The sequence below is a fragment of the Helianthus annuus genome, chromosome 8, assembly GCF_002127325.2.
Source record: "Helianthus annuus cultivar XRQ/B chromosome 8, HanXRQr2.0-SUNRISE, whole genome shotgun sequence".
NCBI lineage: Eukaryota > Viridiplantae > Streptophyta > Magnoliopsida > Asterales > Asteraceae > Helianthus > Helianthus annuus.
The window spans coordinates 153,264,284-153,282,272 of NC_035440.2; the positions used below are offsets into that span (position 1 = coordinate 153,264,284).

Consider the following 17,989-nt stretch of genomic DNA (forward strand, 5'->3'; position numbering starts at 1 on the left):
ATGTGAACAATAATCCGAAACATGTGGTTGTTGATGAGGAGGGGTTTATAACGGAGAAGAGGAAGACGGCTAGGGTAGGAGTTGTTCAAAAGAAACCAAAACCGAAGTTTATCTACAAGCCGAAAGTTAACAAACCTGGCCCGAGTACTTCCGGTACTAAGGATGATAAAGTGGATAACAAGGTGGGTAGTAGTGTGAAAACCAGAAACTCGTTTGAGGTTCTAGCTACGGATGATATACAAGTCACGGATGGTGGTACACGGAATGATAATGAGAAGCGGCCAGTCTTGAAGAAACATGATGGGAAGTATACGCGTTCTGATGAAGAGGTAGTGGAAACAGTTCCAACGGAAACCGCTGATTTTATGAGGCATGAACAATGCCAAGTTTCTGAGGGGGCAAGCACTCCCGGTATTGTCGGTTTGAAGGGATAGCATAGCTTCTTGGAATATAAGGGGTTTGAACCAACCCCTGAAACAAAAGGAGGTTCGTATGCTTGTGTCTGAAAATCGGTTAGCTGTTTGTGCTGTTCTAGAATCTCATGTGGATGTTAAAAACTTAGATAAGGTGTGTAAAGTTGTTTTCCGTAATTGGGCTTGGACGTCGAATGGGGATTTGTGTGAGCGAGGTACTAGAATCATTTTGGGATGGAACTCGGACGTTGTGGATCTCATGGTCTTATCTCAGGAGGACCAGGTTATTCATACACAAATATGTCCTAAACATGATAATAATGCTGTTTTCTGTTCTTTTGTCTATGCAAAGAATTCGTATCAGGAGAGAAGACGCTTATGGGAAACTCTGTGTATTCATAAAAGCCTTTGTCATGATAAGCCTTGCGTAGTTATGGGGGATTTCAACTCGGCCCTTCATGTGGAAGACTCTTTATATGGTCCGTCTACGGGTTCTATTGGCATGAGAGAGTTTCATGATTGTGTTCAATATACGGAGCTTGTAGATATTAATGGCCATGGGTTGCACTATACGTGGAATCAGAAACCTAAGCAGGGTATTGGCTTGTTAAAAAAAATTGACCGTGTCATGGGGAACTTGAAGTTTTTAGAGATGTTTCCTGAAGCGTTTGTGTGTTATCTTCCTTTTCGAATCTCGGATCATACTCCATGCATTCTCAAATGGCCGAACTCGACTAAGGAGAAGCCGAAACCTTTTAAATTTGCAAATTTCATTACTTCCAAACCAGAATTCAGGTTGTTTGTGGAGCGGGAGTGGACGAAAAATGTCCAAGGTTTCACAATATTCTCGGTAACAAAAAAGCTTCGAAATCTGAAACCTTTAATGCGGAAACTCTTGTTCAAACAAGGAAATCTGCATGATAGAGTGTCGGAGCTTAGGAAGCAGCTGGATGATATTTAGAAGCTAGTGGATGAAAACCCGCTAGATGTCGGCTTGAGGGAAAAGGAAACTGAGTGTCATAATCAATTTAGAACTGCGGCCTATGATGAAGAATGTTTTCTAAAGCAAAAGTCAAAAGTGGAGTGGTTGTGTGCTGGTGATTCAAACACGGCATTCTTCCACAATACCCTTAAATGCAGGAATGCTAGAGGAAGAATTCAGACGATTCAAGATGTAGCTGGTAATCGGTTTGAAGGAGATAATGTGCCCAGTGCCCTTGTTCATCACTACGAAAATTTCTTGGGTCACATAGACCAAGTGTCGAGCATTAATATGGAGGATCTGGATATGAATGTTTTGAGCTCTAATGATGCGAATATCATGGTTCGTCAGGTTACTCGTGAGGAAGTGAAGAACGCTATGTTTAGTATTGCCGAGAATAAAGCCGCGGGTCCTGATGGTTATACTTCGGCTTTCTTCAAGAATGCGTGGGATATTGTGGGTAATGATGTTTCTAATGCTGTTTTAGAATTCTTTGATAATGGTAAACTTTTGAAGCAACTAAATCACACGATTCTGGCTCTTGTTCCTAAAGTGGAAACTCCTGATTCGGTTCTTGATTATCGGCCTATATCGTGCTGTAATGTCTTGTATAAATGTATTAGCAAGATCATTACGGATAGATTAAAAGGTAGTTTGGGTGTTCTGGTTAGCATAAATCAATCGGCCTTTGTTCCGGGTAGGAAAATTTCGGATAACATCCTTCTGACTCAGGAATTAATGCATAACTATCATTTGAATCGGGGCCCGGCTAGATGTGCTTTCAAGATAGATATCCAAAAAGCTTATGACACGGTCAGCTGGTCATTCTTGGAGAGTGTTCTTCATGGGTTCGGGTTACATAGGAAGATGATTGCATGGATTATGGCTTGTGTTACCTCGGTCACCTACTCTATAAGTCTCAATGGTAATTTGCATGGGTATTTCAAAGGTAGGAGGGGGTTAAGACAGGGTGACCCTATGTCGCCATACCTGTTCACGTTGGTCATGGAAATTCTTTCGTTACTCCTTCAGCGGGGTGCATGTCCAGCTATGAGATTCAAGTTCCATGCTCACTGTGCGAAACAGAAGATTATTAATGTGTCGTTTGCGGATGACCTTTTCATTTTTGTGCACGGGGATGTCACTTTGTTCAAGAAAGTAAGAGATGCCCTTGAGCTTTTCACCAATGCTTCGGGCCTGAAGCCGAGCCCAGCCAAGAGTACAGTGTATTTCTACAATGTGCCGCATCCTGTGAAACAGGAAATTCTCCAAGTCATGCCGTTTAATCAAGGTACGTTGCCTGTTAAATACTTGGGGGTGCCGTTAATATCGACTAAGCTGATGTCTAAAGATTGTAAGCCTTTGCTTGACCGAATGGAGAAGAAAATTGATAGTTGGTTGAATAAGTCGCTATCTTTTGCTGGTAGATTACAGCTAATCAATTCGGTTTTGTCGTCTGTGCACATATACTGGGCTTCAGTATTTATCATTCCGGCTCGAGTCACAAACGATCTGGAGAAGCTAATGCGTCGGTTCTTGTGGAACGCTAATAATCAGGGTAGGGTTAAAGGGAAGGTGCCATGGGCTGAGGTTTGTTTGCCTAAGGAGGAAGGTGGGTTAGGCATTAGGAGCATATCGGATGTTAATAAAGCTCTAATGACTAACCATATTTGGAGTATTCTCACTAAACGGAAGTCCCTTTGGGTTCAATGGATCTACTCGCATAAGTTAAATGGTAGAAGCTTGTGGGATATCCAACCTCGAGGTAGCATTAGTTGGGGCTGGAGGAAAATTTTGGCCATTCGAAGTGCTAATTTGGGGAAAAATCTAGGGTTCTTGAAGTTCATCCGGATTGAACCTCAAATTTTTGCATAAATCTGTTAGCACTAGTTTAGATTAGTGTTATGGGAAGTAAATCCACTTGTGTTGTTCATAGATTTGCCCGATTTCTCACAAAAACCCCAAACCCTTGTTTTTGAACCGAAAAAGATAAAATTGAAGGGGTAAACGGTTTGTTTTGGGAAAAACGGCACTTGGGGTTTCATTTTTGGGGGAAACCGCACGTACTTGACCAAAAATTTTCAAGTTTTCGGGACCGGGTCGAAAAATGGAAATTTTGAGTAACAGACGCCTGGACACGGGGTCGTGCCCGCTGAGCACGGGGCCGTGTCCAGCCCACTGTTTTCAGTTTTCTCCGAAAATTTCACCGTTTCGTGCTAACATTTTGGTATATCCTTTCAGATATCGAAGAAGTTCACAAGGTTCAACGCCAATGAGCTCGATGCTAGAGCAAGATACGACGTACTTCAAACAAGACCGGAAGAATACCCGAGACAAGCATGTATGGACCTGTTAGCACTGGTGAACCAACTTGACCGGTTCAACAACCTCATTACTGGCCCGCTAAGGATTGCCCTAACCACTCGACTTCGCTCCGTCCACGAGTGCACTATGGAGTTCTATAGCACCTTCACTTTCAATTCAAGGGGCGACCCTTTCGACAATGATAGGGTGGCATTCCGATGCGGTGGAACAAGGTACTCGATCTCAATGGCACAATTTGGGTCAATAGTTAGGCTGTATACGGAGGAAGATTCGGGTAATGAAGAGAACACCGGAGGGGTGCGAGATTTGGATGAGAACGAACGCCAAGCCACGTGGGCTCAGATTGGTGAAGGGCACTACAACTCAAGCAGCACAAAGAGTACCAAGTTGAGGGACCCCTCTACCGATACATCCATAGGGTCCTCGGTTACTCTCTTAGCCAAAGGCATGATAGCGGTGGCTTTGTTGGGTTGAGAGAGTTGATAGTCCTTCACTGCATTCATACCCGAAGACCCCTCGATGTTCCTTATCTCCTGCTCTGAAACATGCACTGGAACCGGCTTGCTAGTGCACCAACCCATGTCTTCTTCGAGGGATGGATACACCGTCTCTTCAAGCACTTCGTGAAGATACCTAGGTCTTTCGAAAGGGGCCCATGGTCGGCAAGAGTGGATGTACACATCTGCCGCTCCATGAACCTAATCTATGAGGCGGAAGACGGGTCGGTTAGCTTCCAGAGGATGCAGGGGCATGCATGGAACCCGAAAGAGGCACTAGTCCTTCACGCTCCACAGTTTCAACAACCTCCCCATTACCAGTACCAGCCTCACGGTGATCCGAGCCAATCCTCCTCACAAGGAGGTGGTTTTCCTAACTTTCAAAGTTTACATGATCTGTTGCAGGAAAACCTTATGTGCACCAGGAACACCTATAACCTCGCCAACAACACATACAACCGGGTCGGAGCCATTGAAAGAAACATCTTCGATATCCAAGATGACATCGGGAATATCCGGGAGTACATGGCGGGGCATGGAGGAGGAGGCGATGACGAGGATGAAGACATGGACTAGGCGGGTGGAGTAGGAGCAGGAGCAGCTGGTTGGTAATCCCACAGCTTAACCCCTCTTTTCTATCAAACAATTTCCGGCCTGCGTGCCGAGTGTTGAACAATTTACTTTCCCTAACTCTTTTTATTTTTCTGCATTTGTTTTTAACTTTGTGACATGGATGTTGAACTTGGTAATCTAGGATGTTTGCTATTGTTTGGTGTGGTGTTGATTGATAAAACAGGTACATACGAGGCTTAGAGTACTAAACATTAGTACTACTAAAGCCGAGACAGGAAAACCGGAGCCAGAAACCTGTTTTTCACCTTTGCAGATTGTCTACACGGGGTCGTGTTCGGCCGACACGCCCCCGTGCCCACTTCCCCAGACCTGCTGTTTGTTTATTTTTGCACATTTTTGTCAGACACGGGGCCGTGTCCAGCCAACACGCCCACGTGTCTACCTTCTGTAAGTTTTCATTACTAGCACCTGAACACGGGGTCGTGTCTACCCGACACGGAGGAATACCACTAACATAAAATTTTGCTTTTTAACACCCTTTTACACATTCAATCAACCTAAAAACTTATTTTTTGGGACACATTGAGGACAATGTGTAATTTAAGTGTCGGGGGGGATGCTAAAACTTTGAATCTTGCAAGTCCTAATTAACAAGCCTTACACAAAACTCTATTGGAACCGCTAATCACCCCAAATTTTTTTCAAAAATTTTCATTTTCTTTTTAGTTGTCTAGGTTTAATTTGGGAATTTCAAGTTCTAACAAGGTTATATTTTTACAAATTTACAACCGATAGCGCCGTGATAAAAAGAACCAACATAAGAAAATTATGAAACGGCATGACAAACTTAGTTAAAATTTGATTATATATACTTGATCACATAAAAACTCATTCCCACAAAAGTGAGTTTTGAGCCTTTATTGAGCATACAAATACATATCTTTACACTAAATGCTCATTTTTCGTTTCTTGTGTGAATAGCCGCTTGGTTCTTACGACTCTAGAACTTGCCACGACAATGCATTCCCGGTCCTTACCAACTTAAACCCGAGTAAGTAAATGATGGAGGCATTAGGACTAACCCTTTTTCTTTCTACACCATTATTTTTTCTTTTTTACCACCTACCCAAAATCCCCCTAGTTAACCCCTTTGAGCCTAAACCTTTTCATTTCTTAACTCAAAACAAACACCCTTTTTACCCACCTAAACCCTTTTTTTTTATTTTAACCCTTTCTTTTAGTAACAAAGCTCGGTTTTTTTATGACTTATGAAAAAAAAAATTATTATGATGAAACTAAATAAACAAACAAGTTTATCAAAAATAACTTTGTTTGAAAGAAATGGTTCATCAAAATAAAATAAATTGTCAAAAATAAAAAGTCTTTCAAAAAAAACCGACGCTTTTTACGCTTTTCGCCATTTTACTAACCACTAACCCAACCACTCACCTTAGCCCAAGCCTAACCCTTCACCCAAAAAGTCCTCTTGATATTTACAAAGGTATATAGTTAAAAAGGAGGAGGATTGATTGCTTGACAAGCTTATGGTAAGAGTAAGTTCCATGCCGCTTTCGAGTGATTCACTAAAAATACACCTTCGGCCGAGTGTTGAGTGATCCCCCGTGAGGTATGTGAACTTGTATATAAATGGAATTTTAAAGAGGCATGTTATGCCCTAATAAGTAATTTATCTTATGAAACGTTTTTAATAAATCATGACGAATAGGATTGTAAATAAATAAAAATAAAACTTAATAATGAATCTTGGAAATCCCGACACTCTATGACAAGCCCAAAAACCTTCTCTTCTACCCATTCCATTTGGGAGTGAAAAAGCCACATTATAAAGAGTTTTGCTTGAGGACAAGCAAAGATTCAAGTGTGGGGGTATTTGATGTGCACAAAATGCAACATGTAAATTACATTAATTGTGGCATAAAACTAACCCTTTTTTAGTACTAATGTTGGAAAAAGTGTGCTTTTGTCTTCCTTTTGTATTTTCAGGATTCAATGAGCTCAAATAAACAAAAGAAGCAAAAAGGCAGCTAAATCTAACATAAATACAAGAAAAGGAACAAACGTGGCATGCCCGGCCTCCCAACAGCATCTTCCCAAGGAAAGCAAGGAAACAGAGGGCTGAACACGCCCCGTGCTCAATGAGCACGGGGGCGTGCCCAAGTGTCAGCAGAAAAGACAAAGTTGTAGAAGTTTCCATCGCCCACCACGGGGCCGTGCTCAGCGGACACGGGGCCATGGTCAACTATAAGATTCGCGGAATCCAGGCAAATCTTGATAGTACAGATATGCTTCTGCACACGGGGTCGTGCTCAGCGAACACAGGGGCGTGGTCAACTAATGCAGACAAACTGTATTTAATGAAGAAAGAGAGGATGATGGACACGGGGCCGTGCCCAATGGACATGGGGCCATGCCCGAGCTTCTGTTCAGCCTATAAATAGGAGTGCTTGGAGCTCTTGCAACTCATCCCTTGGCACACCACCTCTCTCACACTTCACCCACCACCCACCACCATCACAACACCATCATCCACCACCATCATCCATTGTCCATCATAAAGCGCGTGAGTCGTCTCGGGATCCAAGATTGATCGTAAGAGTTCTTGACAATCAAAGGCCATGTTTGCCTAAGTCTCTTACATCACTTGGTGAAGACAAGTGTTTAGTGTAATACTTTTTATTTTTAATCTTTTGCACTTTTTAATTGGTTATGTATTAATGACTTTAATAACTAGTTTCTTATGTTGGAGGTGATTCTTCCTTATCGTTTGTCCGTGGTGTCTTGGCATTATTTTACTGTCTATATAAAATAAAAGATTTTCACCATTCATATCTCCACGGTCTATATGGAGGTATGTTGGCTACCTGGTCGGCGGTTAAGAGAACGGTTTGGTAAGAGTCTTGCCATTGTTCAGTGTATAGATCCTGCAAAGGACCTGGGTCAAATTTAGTAGGACCTCCTTCAATACCCAACGGTATTGGAGGCGGGGGTCCAAACTTTTTGACCCCCTCATAAGTTAAACTACTATTAAAACTTTAACCCGGCTGCTTAGGACTGTATCCCTGCTGACTCAGACTACTTAGCCGAGGGTAACGTCGCCTTTAAAAGAGGGGCCTACCACATTATGCATTAATAACTTAATTAATTATCTTTCAATAATCCGACCCTTTAGGATTGTATCCTTGCTAACTCAAACTACTGGGTTGAGGGTAACGTCGCCTTCAAAAGAGGGGCCTACTACAATAACTAAGATAATCTTTTAAACAAGTGCAAAAGTGCAAAAATAATCAAAGGTTACACTACACACGAGTCGGATCCAAGTGATTCATCTTGTCTATCTGTTTTTATTTTATTTTTCAGCATTTTAGTTAGTTTTATTTTTCTAGTTTAAAAATCTTTTTCTAACTTTTTGATTTGATTAGACGTTGAGGATAAACCGGTATTAAAAGCTCTTGTGTCCTTGGACGACCTCGGTATCTTACCAACACTATACTACGTCCACAATGGGTGCACTTGCCCATATGTGTGTTTAGTGTTAGTAAATATCATGTTTTATAAATTTAAAACTTGGCTAAAAAGTGTAAAAAGGGCTTAAAATATACACCTAAAATATAACACACCACGCACACATCAAGTTTTTGGCGCCGTTGCCGGGGACACAAGGATTTTAAGAAAGCTTAAAATCGACGGCCTAATCAGTTTTTCAAAACCTTTCCCAAAAGTCATCCCCTGTTGCCCCTTTTTCTTGGAACTGGGGACTTCTTTCCTCAGCAGAGGTTACCAATCTAAGCTCACCAGTCAATACAGGATACACACCAGTGTTTAGAAAGGTTCCCATAGAAGAAATTGCCTTCAAGGAAGTCTGATTAATGAAACTACTATCCAAGTGTAAACCAGTGGGTTCAACACTTGTAGTAGCTGCTCACTTGAACTACTAACAGGAAGTAATTGTACATCCTGCAGTGTAACCTCCTCAGGTGTTGTTGGTGGGTTAGCAATGATAGGGAGCTCAGACTCAGTCACTTTCTGTGGCATGCTCTCAGTGATAGGTGGTTGATAGGAACTGATTGCTATTTGAGTTATATCAAGTGCTTCCAACAAAAGTTTTGTTTGTGGTGGAATTGTGGCAGTGAGTATGGGAGTGGAAAGAGAATTTGCCCCGGGCAGTGGGCTGGGGATTGTTATGGGTAAAATTCTGAGCTCCTCATATCCTGGGAAATATCTTGGGTTATATCTTGAATAAATGATATCTGCTTATATCCGAGATGCTCATTCAGGATGTCTATAATATCCTGAATAGTATCCTCAGGATTACTAACGTGTTGAGTGCAGGAGTACGCGTACAGGTGCCCAACGTTTACAAAGACTCTTTCTCCAAGAGACTCGGTCCAGGTCGTTCAAATGAAGACGTTGAAGCCGCATTACCCGGACTACAACGTTAACAATGGAATATTCGGAAGCATCCCGTATTTGTAGGAATTTCAGTTTGTATTTGATTACTATAAATAGGTGGGTATACCAGATCGAATAGGACATCACCGCTACACTCACTACACTTACACACTTGTTCTCTCGCAACTTGTACTCTCACACAAAGCATTGTAACACTTAGCGATCTGGTCAATATCCTGCACTGTATCCTGATATTTGAAGCAATAGAAGAACTAGGCAGCTGCGATTGTCAGCTCCCGAGGTTTTATGCCGGCGATCTAGATTGATCAAGGGCTTTCCTCGTACATCTCGTGTCAACCCCTTTACTTTTTGCTCATTGTTTGATCATAGATACAGCTCAATATCCTGAGCCGTATCCTGAACACTGTTTTTCAAAACAACATAACCAGCATATTTTCAACACACTTTTTAGCACACTACCTCACTTAACTAATTTGATCACTAAATTGCTTCGGTAATTTTTTACCAAAACAATTTGGCGCCCACCGTGGGGCAAGTGGTGCTCTCTTTACTAAAAATTTTTGTGAAATCGCTAATCAGTTTTCTATTTTCAAAACTTTTTGCCACATTGTCCATAATGGCCTCAAGATCAAACATGAGTTCCTCTACTGTGTCTGCTATGACTTCTGCTACTACTGGTTCGGTGCTTCCACCACCTCCTCCAAGGACGCCAGCCTCTTCACGACCTCAGGATATTATCCCTACCCGCAGTGTTCAGGAATCTGCTCCCGTTCTAGCTTCTAATGATGAAATTCTTACTTTATTTGGAAGTGTGCAGGAACAAATGAGGCAGCAACAGGAAACAAACCAAATGCTTTTAAGGGAAATACAACTCCTGAAGTCTGGCTCGAGCAGATCTGCTGAGGATAATGTCACTCCATTACACCCCAGGGCGTTGAACTTTAGTTCAGCTGTGTATACTGAGGATAACAGGGGGAATATTGTGCCCAGTCTTTCTCAGAATCATACTCCTGAAATACCCTCCTCGGTCAGGATGTCAACCATGAGGAGCTCAGGATATGTTTCAGGATATGGGCAAAATCCTCCAACGGGTAACGTGTCAAATAATAATAATACTCATGCTACTAACAATAGTGGATCTTTGCAGGATACAGGTGTGACATCAGCACTTACTAGGGAACTTCAAAAGTTGAAGGACATGATATCCAGTGTACCTGGGGTGGTCCAGCCGATCCCGGAAGTGTCCCAAGACAGCCATAAGATATCTCGTTTTGCACATCCTATCTGTGATGCCGAAATCCCAAAGAGATTTCAAACCCCCAACATGAAGCTTTACGACGGAACTACGGATCCTGAGGAGCATATTGCTCAGTATAGGGAGAGAATGGAGATTAACCCTATCCCCCCGGAGCTCAAGGAAGCGTGCTTATGCAAGGGATTTGGTTCTACTCTAACAGGACCAGCCTTAAAATGGCTGTTAAACGTTCCTCCTCACTCTATTACTTCGTTTGCTCATTTGGTTAATTTATTTAACAGTCAATTTTCTTGTAGTCGGAGTTTTGAGAAACTAACCAGTGATCTTTACAGGATAACTCAAGGGCCTTAGGAATCCTTGAGGGATTATGTGAACAAATTCAGTCGAGAATCCTTGGATATCCCACATCTTGATGTTGCAACAGCTGTGCAAGCTTTCAAGATGGGATTACAGAAGGATTCTCAGTTTTATCAGGATCTGGTAATGAATCCCTGCAGGAATCTCGACGAGGCTCGTAACAGGGCTTTGAGATATCCGTCTGGAGGATGACAGGAAGATGCAAGAAAGGATGAACTCATCTAACACTTATGAGTCAACTAACAGGAAGTCAGAATCCTCATTCAAGTCATATCGGCCTAAGCCATATGGTAGAAATGAAAACAAGAGAGTGAATGCTGTCGAAGATGAGGATCCTGAAGAGTATCCTGAGTTGTCTGAATATTGCTTTTCTGTTAACATTCCCGAATTCATGTATGCCATGCAGGGTCTAGGAGACAAGGCTAGGTGGCCTCGAAAGAATCAACAAAAGGCTGATTGGAAAGATAAGTCAAAATGGTGTGCTTTCCACGAAGATTTCGGACATGTAACTGAGGATTGCATTGCTCTAAGGAAAGAAATAAGCTATCTTCTAAGCAAGGGATATCTGAAAGATCTCTTGGGAAGAAAGAAGAATAAAGGTCAGGATACTGAGAAGGATCCTGAGCGAGCAGCATCACCTCCCGCGGATGCCAAGATAATTAACTTCATTTCGGGAGGATCCGACATTTGTGGGACTTCGTATTCGGCGGCAAAGAGACATGCAAAAGAAGCTAAGGCCGAAAGGGGAGACAAACCTGTCAGGATGACTACCCTCACAACTGACAAAGTGATCACTTTTGATGCAGATGACAGGGATACTGTCCAGGATCCTCACCATGATGCTCTAGTAATAACATTATATGTGGCTAACCATTTTGTACGCAGGATACTGGTTGATAATGGCAGCTCCGTCAACATAATCCAACTAGAAACTCTGAAGAGAATGAATGTGTCTCCAATGGATATCACTTCAAAGTCTACCGTGCTTGTTGGGTTCAGCGGAGAGGCTAGAAACACAGTTGGAGAGATAAAGTTGCCAGTATACGTTGAAGGAGTCAACAAGATGCAACGTTTCTGTGTGATGGATTCTCTATCCTGCTATAACATCATCCTAGGAAGACCGTGGATTCACGATATGAAGGCCGTACCATCGACATATCACCAATGCATCAAGATCCCTACCCCTTGGGGGGTTGTCAAGATCGATAGTGATCAGCAAGAGGCGAAAGAATGTTACTCATCCTCAATGAAATCCTCGACCAAACCGAGTGCAGCATAGCAATTAAAGATGCGGGCCCAGGATATTGTGGAGAATCCGGAGCAGGATGTGAAGAAAGTTATCCTGGATCAGGATAATCCTGATATCTCGGTGCTCGTAGGGACCAATATCCCTCAGGATATTGAAGAGCAGTTAACTAACTTTTTGAAATGCAGGATGTCAACATTCGCATGGAAGCATGAGGACATGACAGGTATATCTAAAGACATTATTACTCACAAGCTTGGAATTGACAGGTCATTCAAGCCTATACAACAAAAGAGAAGGAAATTCGCCCCTGAGCGGAATGCAATTATCCAAGAGGAAGTTGAAAGAGTATTGAAGTCCAGGATGATTAGAGAAGTCAAATTCCCTAGATGGCTAGCAAATGTGGTAGTGGTTCAAAAGAAGAATGGGAAGTGGAGAGTCTGTGTAGACTACACAGACCTGAACAAAACTTGTCCAAAAGACCCATTCCCTCTGCCTCATATAGACTCGATGGTGGATGCCACTGCCGGTCATGAAATGTTGACCTTCATGGATGCATCCTCAGGATTCCAGCAGATTCAAATGGAACCTTCGGACCAGGAGGATACAGCTTTCATGACGCCAACAGGTATTTACTGTTATACTGCTATGCCTTTCGGTTTAAAAAATGCAGGTGCAATGTACCAGATATTGGTGAACATGATGTTTAAAGACAAACTGGGGGACACCATGGAGGTGTACATTGACGATATGGTGGTCAAATCCAAGAAAGCTGAGGATCATCTTCAGGATATTAAAGGAGCATTCGATATCCTGGACCAGTATAATATGAAACTTAATCCTGCAAAGTGCCATTTTGGAGTGGGGGCAGGAAAGTTTTTAGGTTACATGGTGACAAAAAGAGGGATAGAGGCAAGCCCGGAGTAGATCAAAGCTATCTTGGATATAAAGTCACTCTCGAATATAAAGGATGTTCAACGGTTAACAGGACGAGTGGCATCCTTGAATAGGTTTATTTCAAGATCCTCGGAAAAGTGTAAAGAATTCTATGATATCCTGAAAAAGAATAAGAAATTTGAATGGGGCGAGAAGCATGAAGCAGCCCTGCAGGATTTGAAGCAGTATCTCTCAACCGCGCCTCTATTGATGAAGCCTGAGGATGGTGAACCATTATCCTTGTATCTGGCAGTATCAGGGAATGCAGTAAGTGCAGTACTCGTAAAGGATCACGAAGGTCAGCAGTATCCTGTTTATTATGTTAGCAAAAGTTTGTTAAATGCTGAAACTAGATATTCTCACCTAGAAAAACTAATACTGGCTCTAGTAATGGCATCAACAAAGCTTAGACATTATTTTGAAACACATAGGATTCATGTTAAAACTAATTATCCTGTTAAGAATGTACTTAGGAAACCGGAGATGTCGGGAAGAATGGCTAAGTGGTCGGTAAAATTAAGTGCCTATGATTTAATATATGAACCTAGAAATGCAATAAAGTCTCAGGCTCTAGCAGACTTTGTGGCTGATTTCAGTAGTGATATTCAAAATGAATTAGACCTAGAAGTGCAACAACTAGGAGAGAACTTAGAATCCTAGATATTATATACTGATGGTGCATCTAATGTAAGGGGTGTAGGTTTAGGTATACTACTAAAATCGCCACAGGGGGACATAATACCCCAGGCTGTTAGATGTGAATTCCCTGCTACTAACAATGAGGCAGAATATGAAGCTTTAATTGCAGGATTAGAGTTGGCTAAGAATATGAATATCAAGAATTTGCAAGTATATGTTGATTCCTTGTTAATTACTAATCATTTTAATGGATCCTATGCAGTCAAGGGTGAGAAACTAATTGAATACCTCGGTATTCTTAAAAAATTAGCAGGATATTTCGATATTTTTACACTTGAACAGGTACCAAGAGAGGATAACGCCGAAGCAGACGCATTGGCAAACTTGGGATCATCAATCAGGATACCAGAAGGGACCCCAATACCGATATTACATATCCTGTATCCTGCAACGAATCCTCAGGGTAAAGAAGTAGCAGGTATTCAGGATCCTGGAGCGGTATATCCTGAAGAGGATCCTAAATCCTGGACGACCACAATCATGAGATATCTCAAGGAAGGACATATCCCCGGAGATGAAAATCCTAAAGCATTTAGGATGAAGGTATCACGATTCACTATTATAAATAATATTTTATACAAGAAATCTCTTGCAGGACCATACCTGAGATGCTTGGAGGATCCTGAAGCCAAAGAAGTACTTCAGGATATACATGAAGGGGATTGTGGTAACCATACTGGGGGCAGGTCGTTATTCTCAAAAGTATTAAGGACAGGATATTATTGGCCAACAATGAGGAAAGATGCCGCAGAATATGCTCGAAGATGTGGCGCATGTCAGAGACATAGTAACATACTGCATCAACCTACTGAACCATTGTATCCTATTGTTTCCCCTTGGCCATTTATGAAGTGGGGTATGGATATAGTGGGAAAGCTACCAAAAGCCCCGGGAGGAAAAGTTTTTATGCTAGCAATGACGGACTATTTCTCTAAGTGGGTCGAAGCGGAAGCATTTGTTCAAGTCAGAGACCAAGAAGTAGTATCCTTTATAAAGAGGAATATCCTGACCAGATTCGGAATACCAGCCGAAATAATCTGTGACAATGGTTCTCAGTTTATAAGCAAGAGAACTACTGACTTTTGCAAGAGTTGGGGAATCAAAATGGTAACATCTACTCCAGTACATCCTTAAGCGAATGGACAAGCAGAATCCTCAAACAAGATAATTGTCAATAACTTAAAGAAAAGGCTTGGAGCCAAAAAAGGAAGATGGGCAGAAGAATTACCCTTTGTTTTATGGGCTGATAGGACAACGGTAAAGAATGCAACAGGCCAAACCCCATTTTCCTTGGTATTTGGAGCAGAAGCAATGATTCCGACAGAAATGACGATACCCACTGCGAGATCTACCCTAAGTGATCCTGAGCAGAATCCTGAAGCCTTGAGTCAGGATTTAGACACTATAGATGAGAAGAGAGATGCGGCAAGGCTAAGAATGGCAGCATATCAACAGAGAATATCCAGGGCATATAACAAGAACATTAGGACCAGAAGATTTAAGGTTGGAGATTGGGTGTTAAGAAAGGCTTTTCAGAATACTACTAATCCTGCCGATGGCAAGTTAGCTCCAAAATGGGAAGGACCATACGAAGTTGAATCAGAGGCAGGGAAAGGAGCATACAGACTCAAGAATATGGAGGGGGATATGCTACCGAGGTCTTGGAATGCTATACACCTTAAGCTCTATTTCAAGTGAGTTTAGAATATAATTTCTAACTCAAGATGGTATGAATTCTACCTTTTTTAAATATGTTTGGTTTAATTTGTTCTTTGTAACCCAATACTGACTTAAGCATCGGAGGGGTGTTAGCCAAGCTAACACCCACCTTAGTTTACAATTGTTTTGCAAGATATTTTTCAGGATACAGCAGGATAACTCGAAAGATTAGAGGATTGGCCCCCTCTCTCACGTTTAAGGGATACTGATCCCTTCATAGGTTTAAAGGTATTCACCTTTCTTCTGAATTGGGTTTAAACACCCCGCCTGGAGCGCAAGTTATTCAGGGATAGTTCAAGGTGGCGGGACCAGTCCATGTAAAAGTGGCTGACAATTTCGTTACTGTTGGCTATATCCTGAATCCTAAAGGTATATGAGGATTGATCACCCTCTCTCACGAAAGGGTATTTTCATACTCTCTAAGGTTTAAAGGTTTTCACCTTTCTAAGTCTTGGAGTTTATACACTCCCGCCTGTAGCGCATGAAACTCAGGGTTTATCCCCAGGATATTAAGGGTTTACCCCAGTATGTTGAGGATTCATTTCAGGATAACAAGGTTTTTGCCTCGAGGTGTTTGGAATTTATTCAAGCCAGAACATGAGTACATTTGCATTTCTGTGTCACATGCAGGGGACATATATTATACTACTCAAAGGTTGGATCCAAGATTACAACTATGCACTGGGGACATTCCTAAGGTGGAAGATTAGACTCTCCAAGAGTCTTTGGTATGATCTCTCCTTTTCTCAAAAGACTTAAGTTTTCTAAGTTATATGGTGATATCCTGACCAGGATATCTCTTAAGATACTTATCAGGATATTCTTAGATGATGTTCCCATAATATTTCCAAGAGTTCTCAAACAAAACAATTTTCATAAGTAAAATTCATGTAATGGAAGGAATAAAGCCAAAAAAGGGTTATATTATTAACATAGCAAAAGATTATGCTTTTGGCTTCGTCTCAAACCGAGACCCATCCACCAAAAGCAGGGTTAGTTTTCCAACATATTTACTTAACAAATGAAGGCTTCGTCTTGGAACCCAAGATACCTCCACCTTCACTTGTTAAAAGCGTTCAAAATAAACCATACTAACTGATGACCAAGGGCTTCGTCCTGAAACTCAGGATCCCTCCACCTTTGGCCATCATATTGTCTACGTGCAGGAAATTAAAATTGTTCAACAAAAAAGAAGAGTAAATTGTTCAAAACATCAACCATCGAATCTAAAAAAGTGGGCTCCGGCCTAAGCATCAATATCCATCATCGCCCACTCAGATGCCCTCACACAGCGACATCCTCTCCAGCCTTCACCGGCTTCTCAGCACCAGCATCCTGCCCAGCATCCTCACCAGCATCCGCTCCAGCATCCTTCTTGTCTCCAGCCTGATCCACCACCTCTGCAGACTTAGAGGACTCACCGGCTTCTATAGGGAGTGGCACAGCTTTTCCTCCAAGCTCCTTTAGTTTGGCCACCCAAGAGTCAACCGGCCAAGCTGGGCACACGAGGCCTGTCTCCTTGGCCTCGTAGGCCATCTTGATGCGGGCTTGTAGCAAGGAGACGATGGCAGAGGCCTTGATCCCTTCCCGGAAAGAAACCATGGCCTGCTCGTGATCCATTTCTGCGGTGGCAAGTTTAAGCTCAGCCTCTTGAGTGACCTTCTTCATCAAGCTCTCGTAGTGCCGGGACTTTGCTTCGGCAATGGCACCTTGATCAGCAACAGTGCTTTCAAGCTGCTTGATTCTGGCTTCGTGGAGTGCAACAGTACCGCAGGCATCATTATACAGGTGGAGCAGATGCTGAAGACCCTGCACATTAAATTCAGGTATGGGTTAGAATATATTAATCAGGATATCCTGTCAGGATATATATGCAGGATATGTAGCAGGATATTACCTTGTTGAGGAAGGATGTCATTGGCTCTAAGGAGTCAGAAAAGCTGAGTTCATCATAGGAGAACCCCTCGGAGCCTGGGGCACTGATTTCAGAGCCCTTCCTCTTCTTTGCTGTGGAAGCACGGGTCCTAGGGTTAGCCTTGGGGGCCGGCAGTGGCTTGGAGCTGGTAGCAGCAGGTGTCTCTTTCTTGACCATGACAGGAGTAGGATTACTGTCAAGCTCATCAAGGTCAAGGAGGATCGGAACTTTGCTGGAGTCTGCACAACAGGGAGTAAAAATTCTTTCCTAAGATATTTCAAATAAGAACATGTATGCAGGATATTGAGCAGGATCCTTACCAGACATGTTAACACTGGAAAGAGGGCTTGGAGTTGGTGGAGACGGGTTAAAACTTCTTTCAGCTTCAGGAATGAGTCTGATAGCGTCAATCCTTTTCTGTGAGTCTGCAAGAGGAGGTGCTAGCTTCCTAAAATCAGCTGCAAACAAGACAGTAAAAAGAAAGTTGATTAGTTCAGGATATGAAACAGGATACAAAACAGGATCATCCTAAAGCCCTAAATCCTACCCTTTCTCAACCACTGCACTGGATATTCCGTTCCACCAGGGATTGAGTCTCTTTTTACAAAGAAAAACTTGGACTTCCATTCCTCCTCATTCCT

The 17,989-nt window shown here is 42.3% G+C and overlaps 1 protein-coding gene across 1 annotated transcript; it reads left to right on the top strand.

Annotated features, from left to right (window-relative positions):
* Positions 1 to 492: 492 nt before the first annotated feature.
* On the top strand, positions 493 to 16,143 carry LOC110870522. The gene is made up of 4 exons (XM_022119700.1): positions 493 to 1,208; positions 1,554 to 2,985; positions 3,637 to 4,066; positions 16,064 to 16,143. The coding sequence occupies exons 1-4, from the start codon at positions 493 to 495 to the stop codon at positions 16,141 to 16,143; spliced, it is 2,658 nt and encodes an 885-aa protein (XP_021975392.1).
* Positions 16,144 to 17,989: the final 1,846 nt, after the last annotated feature.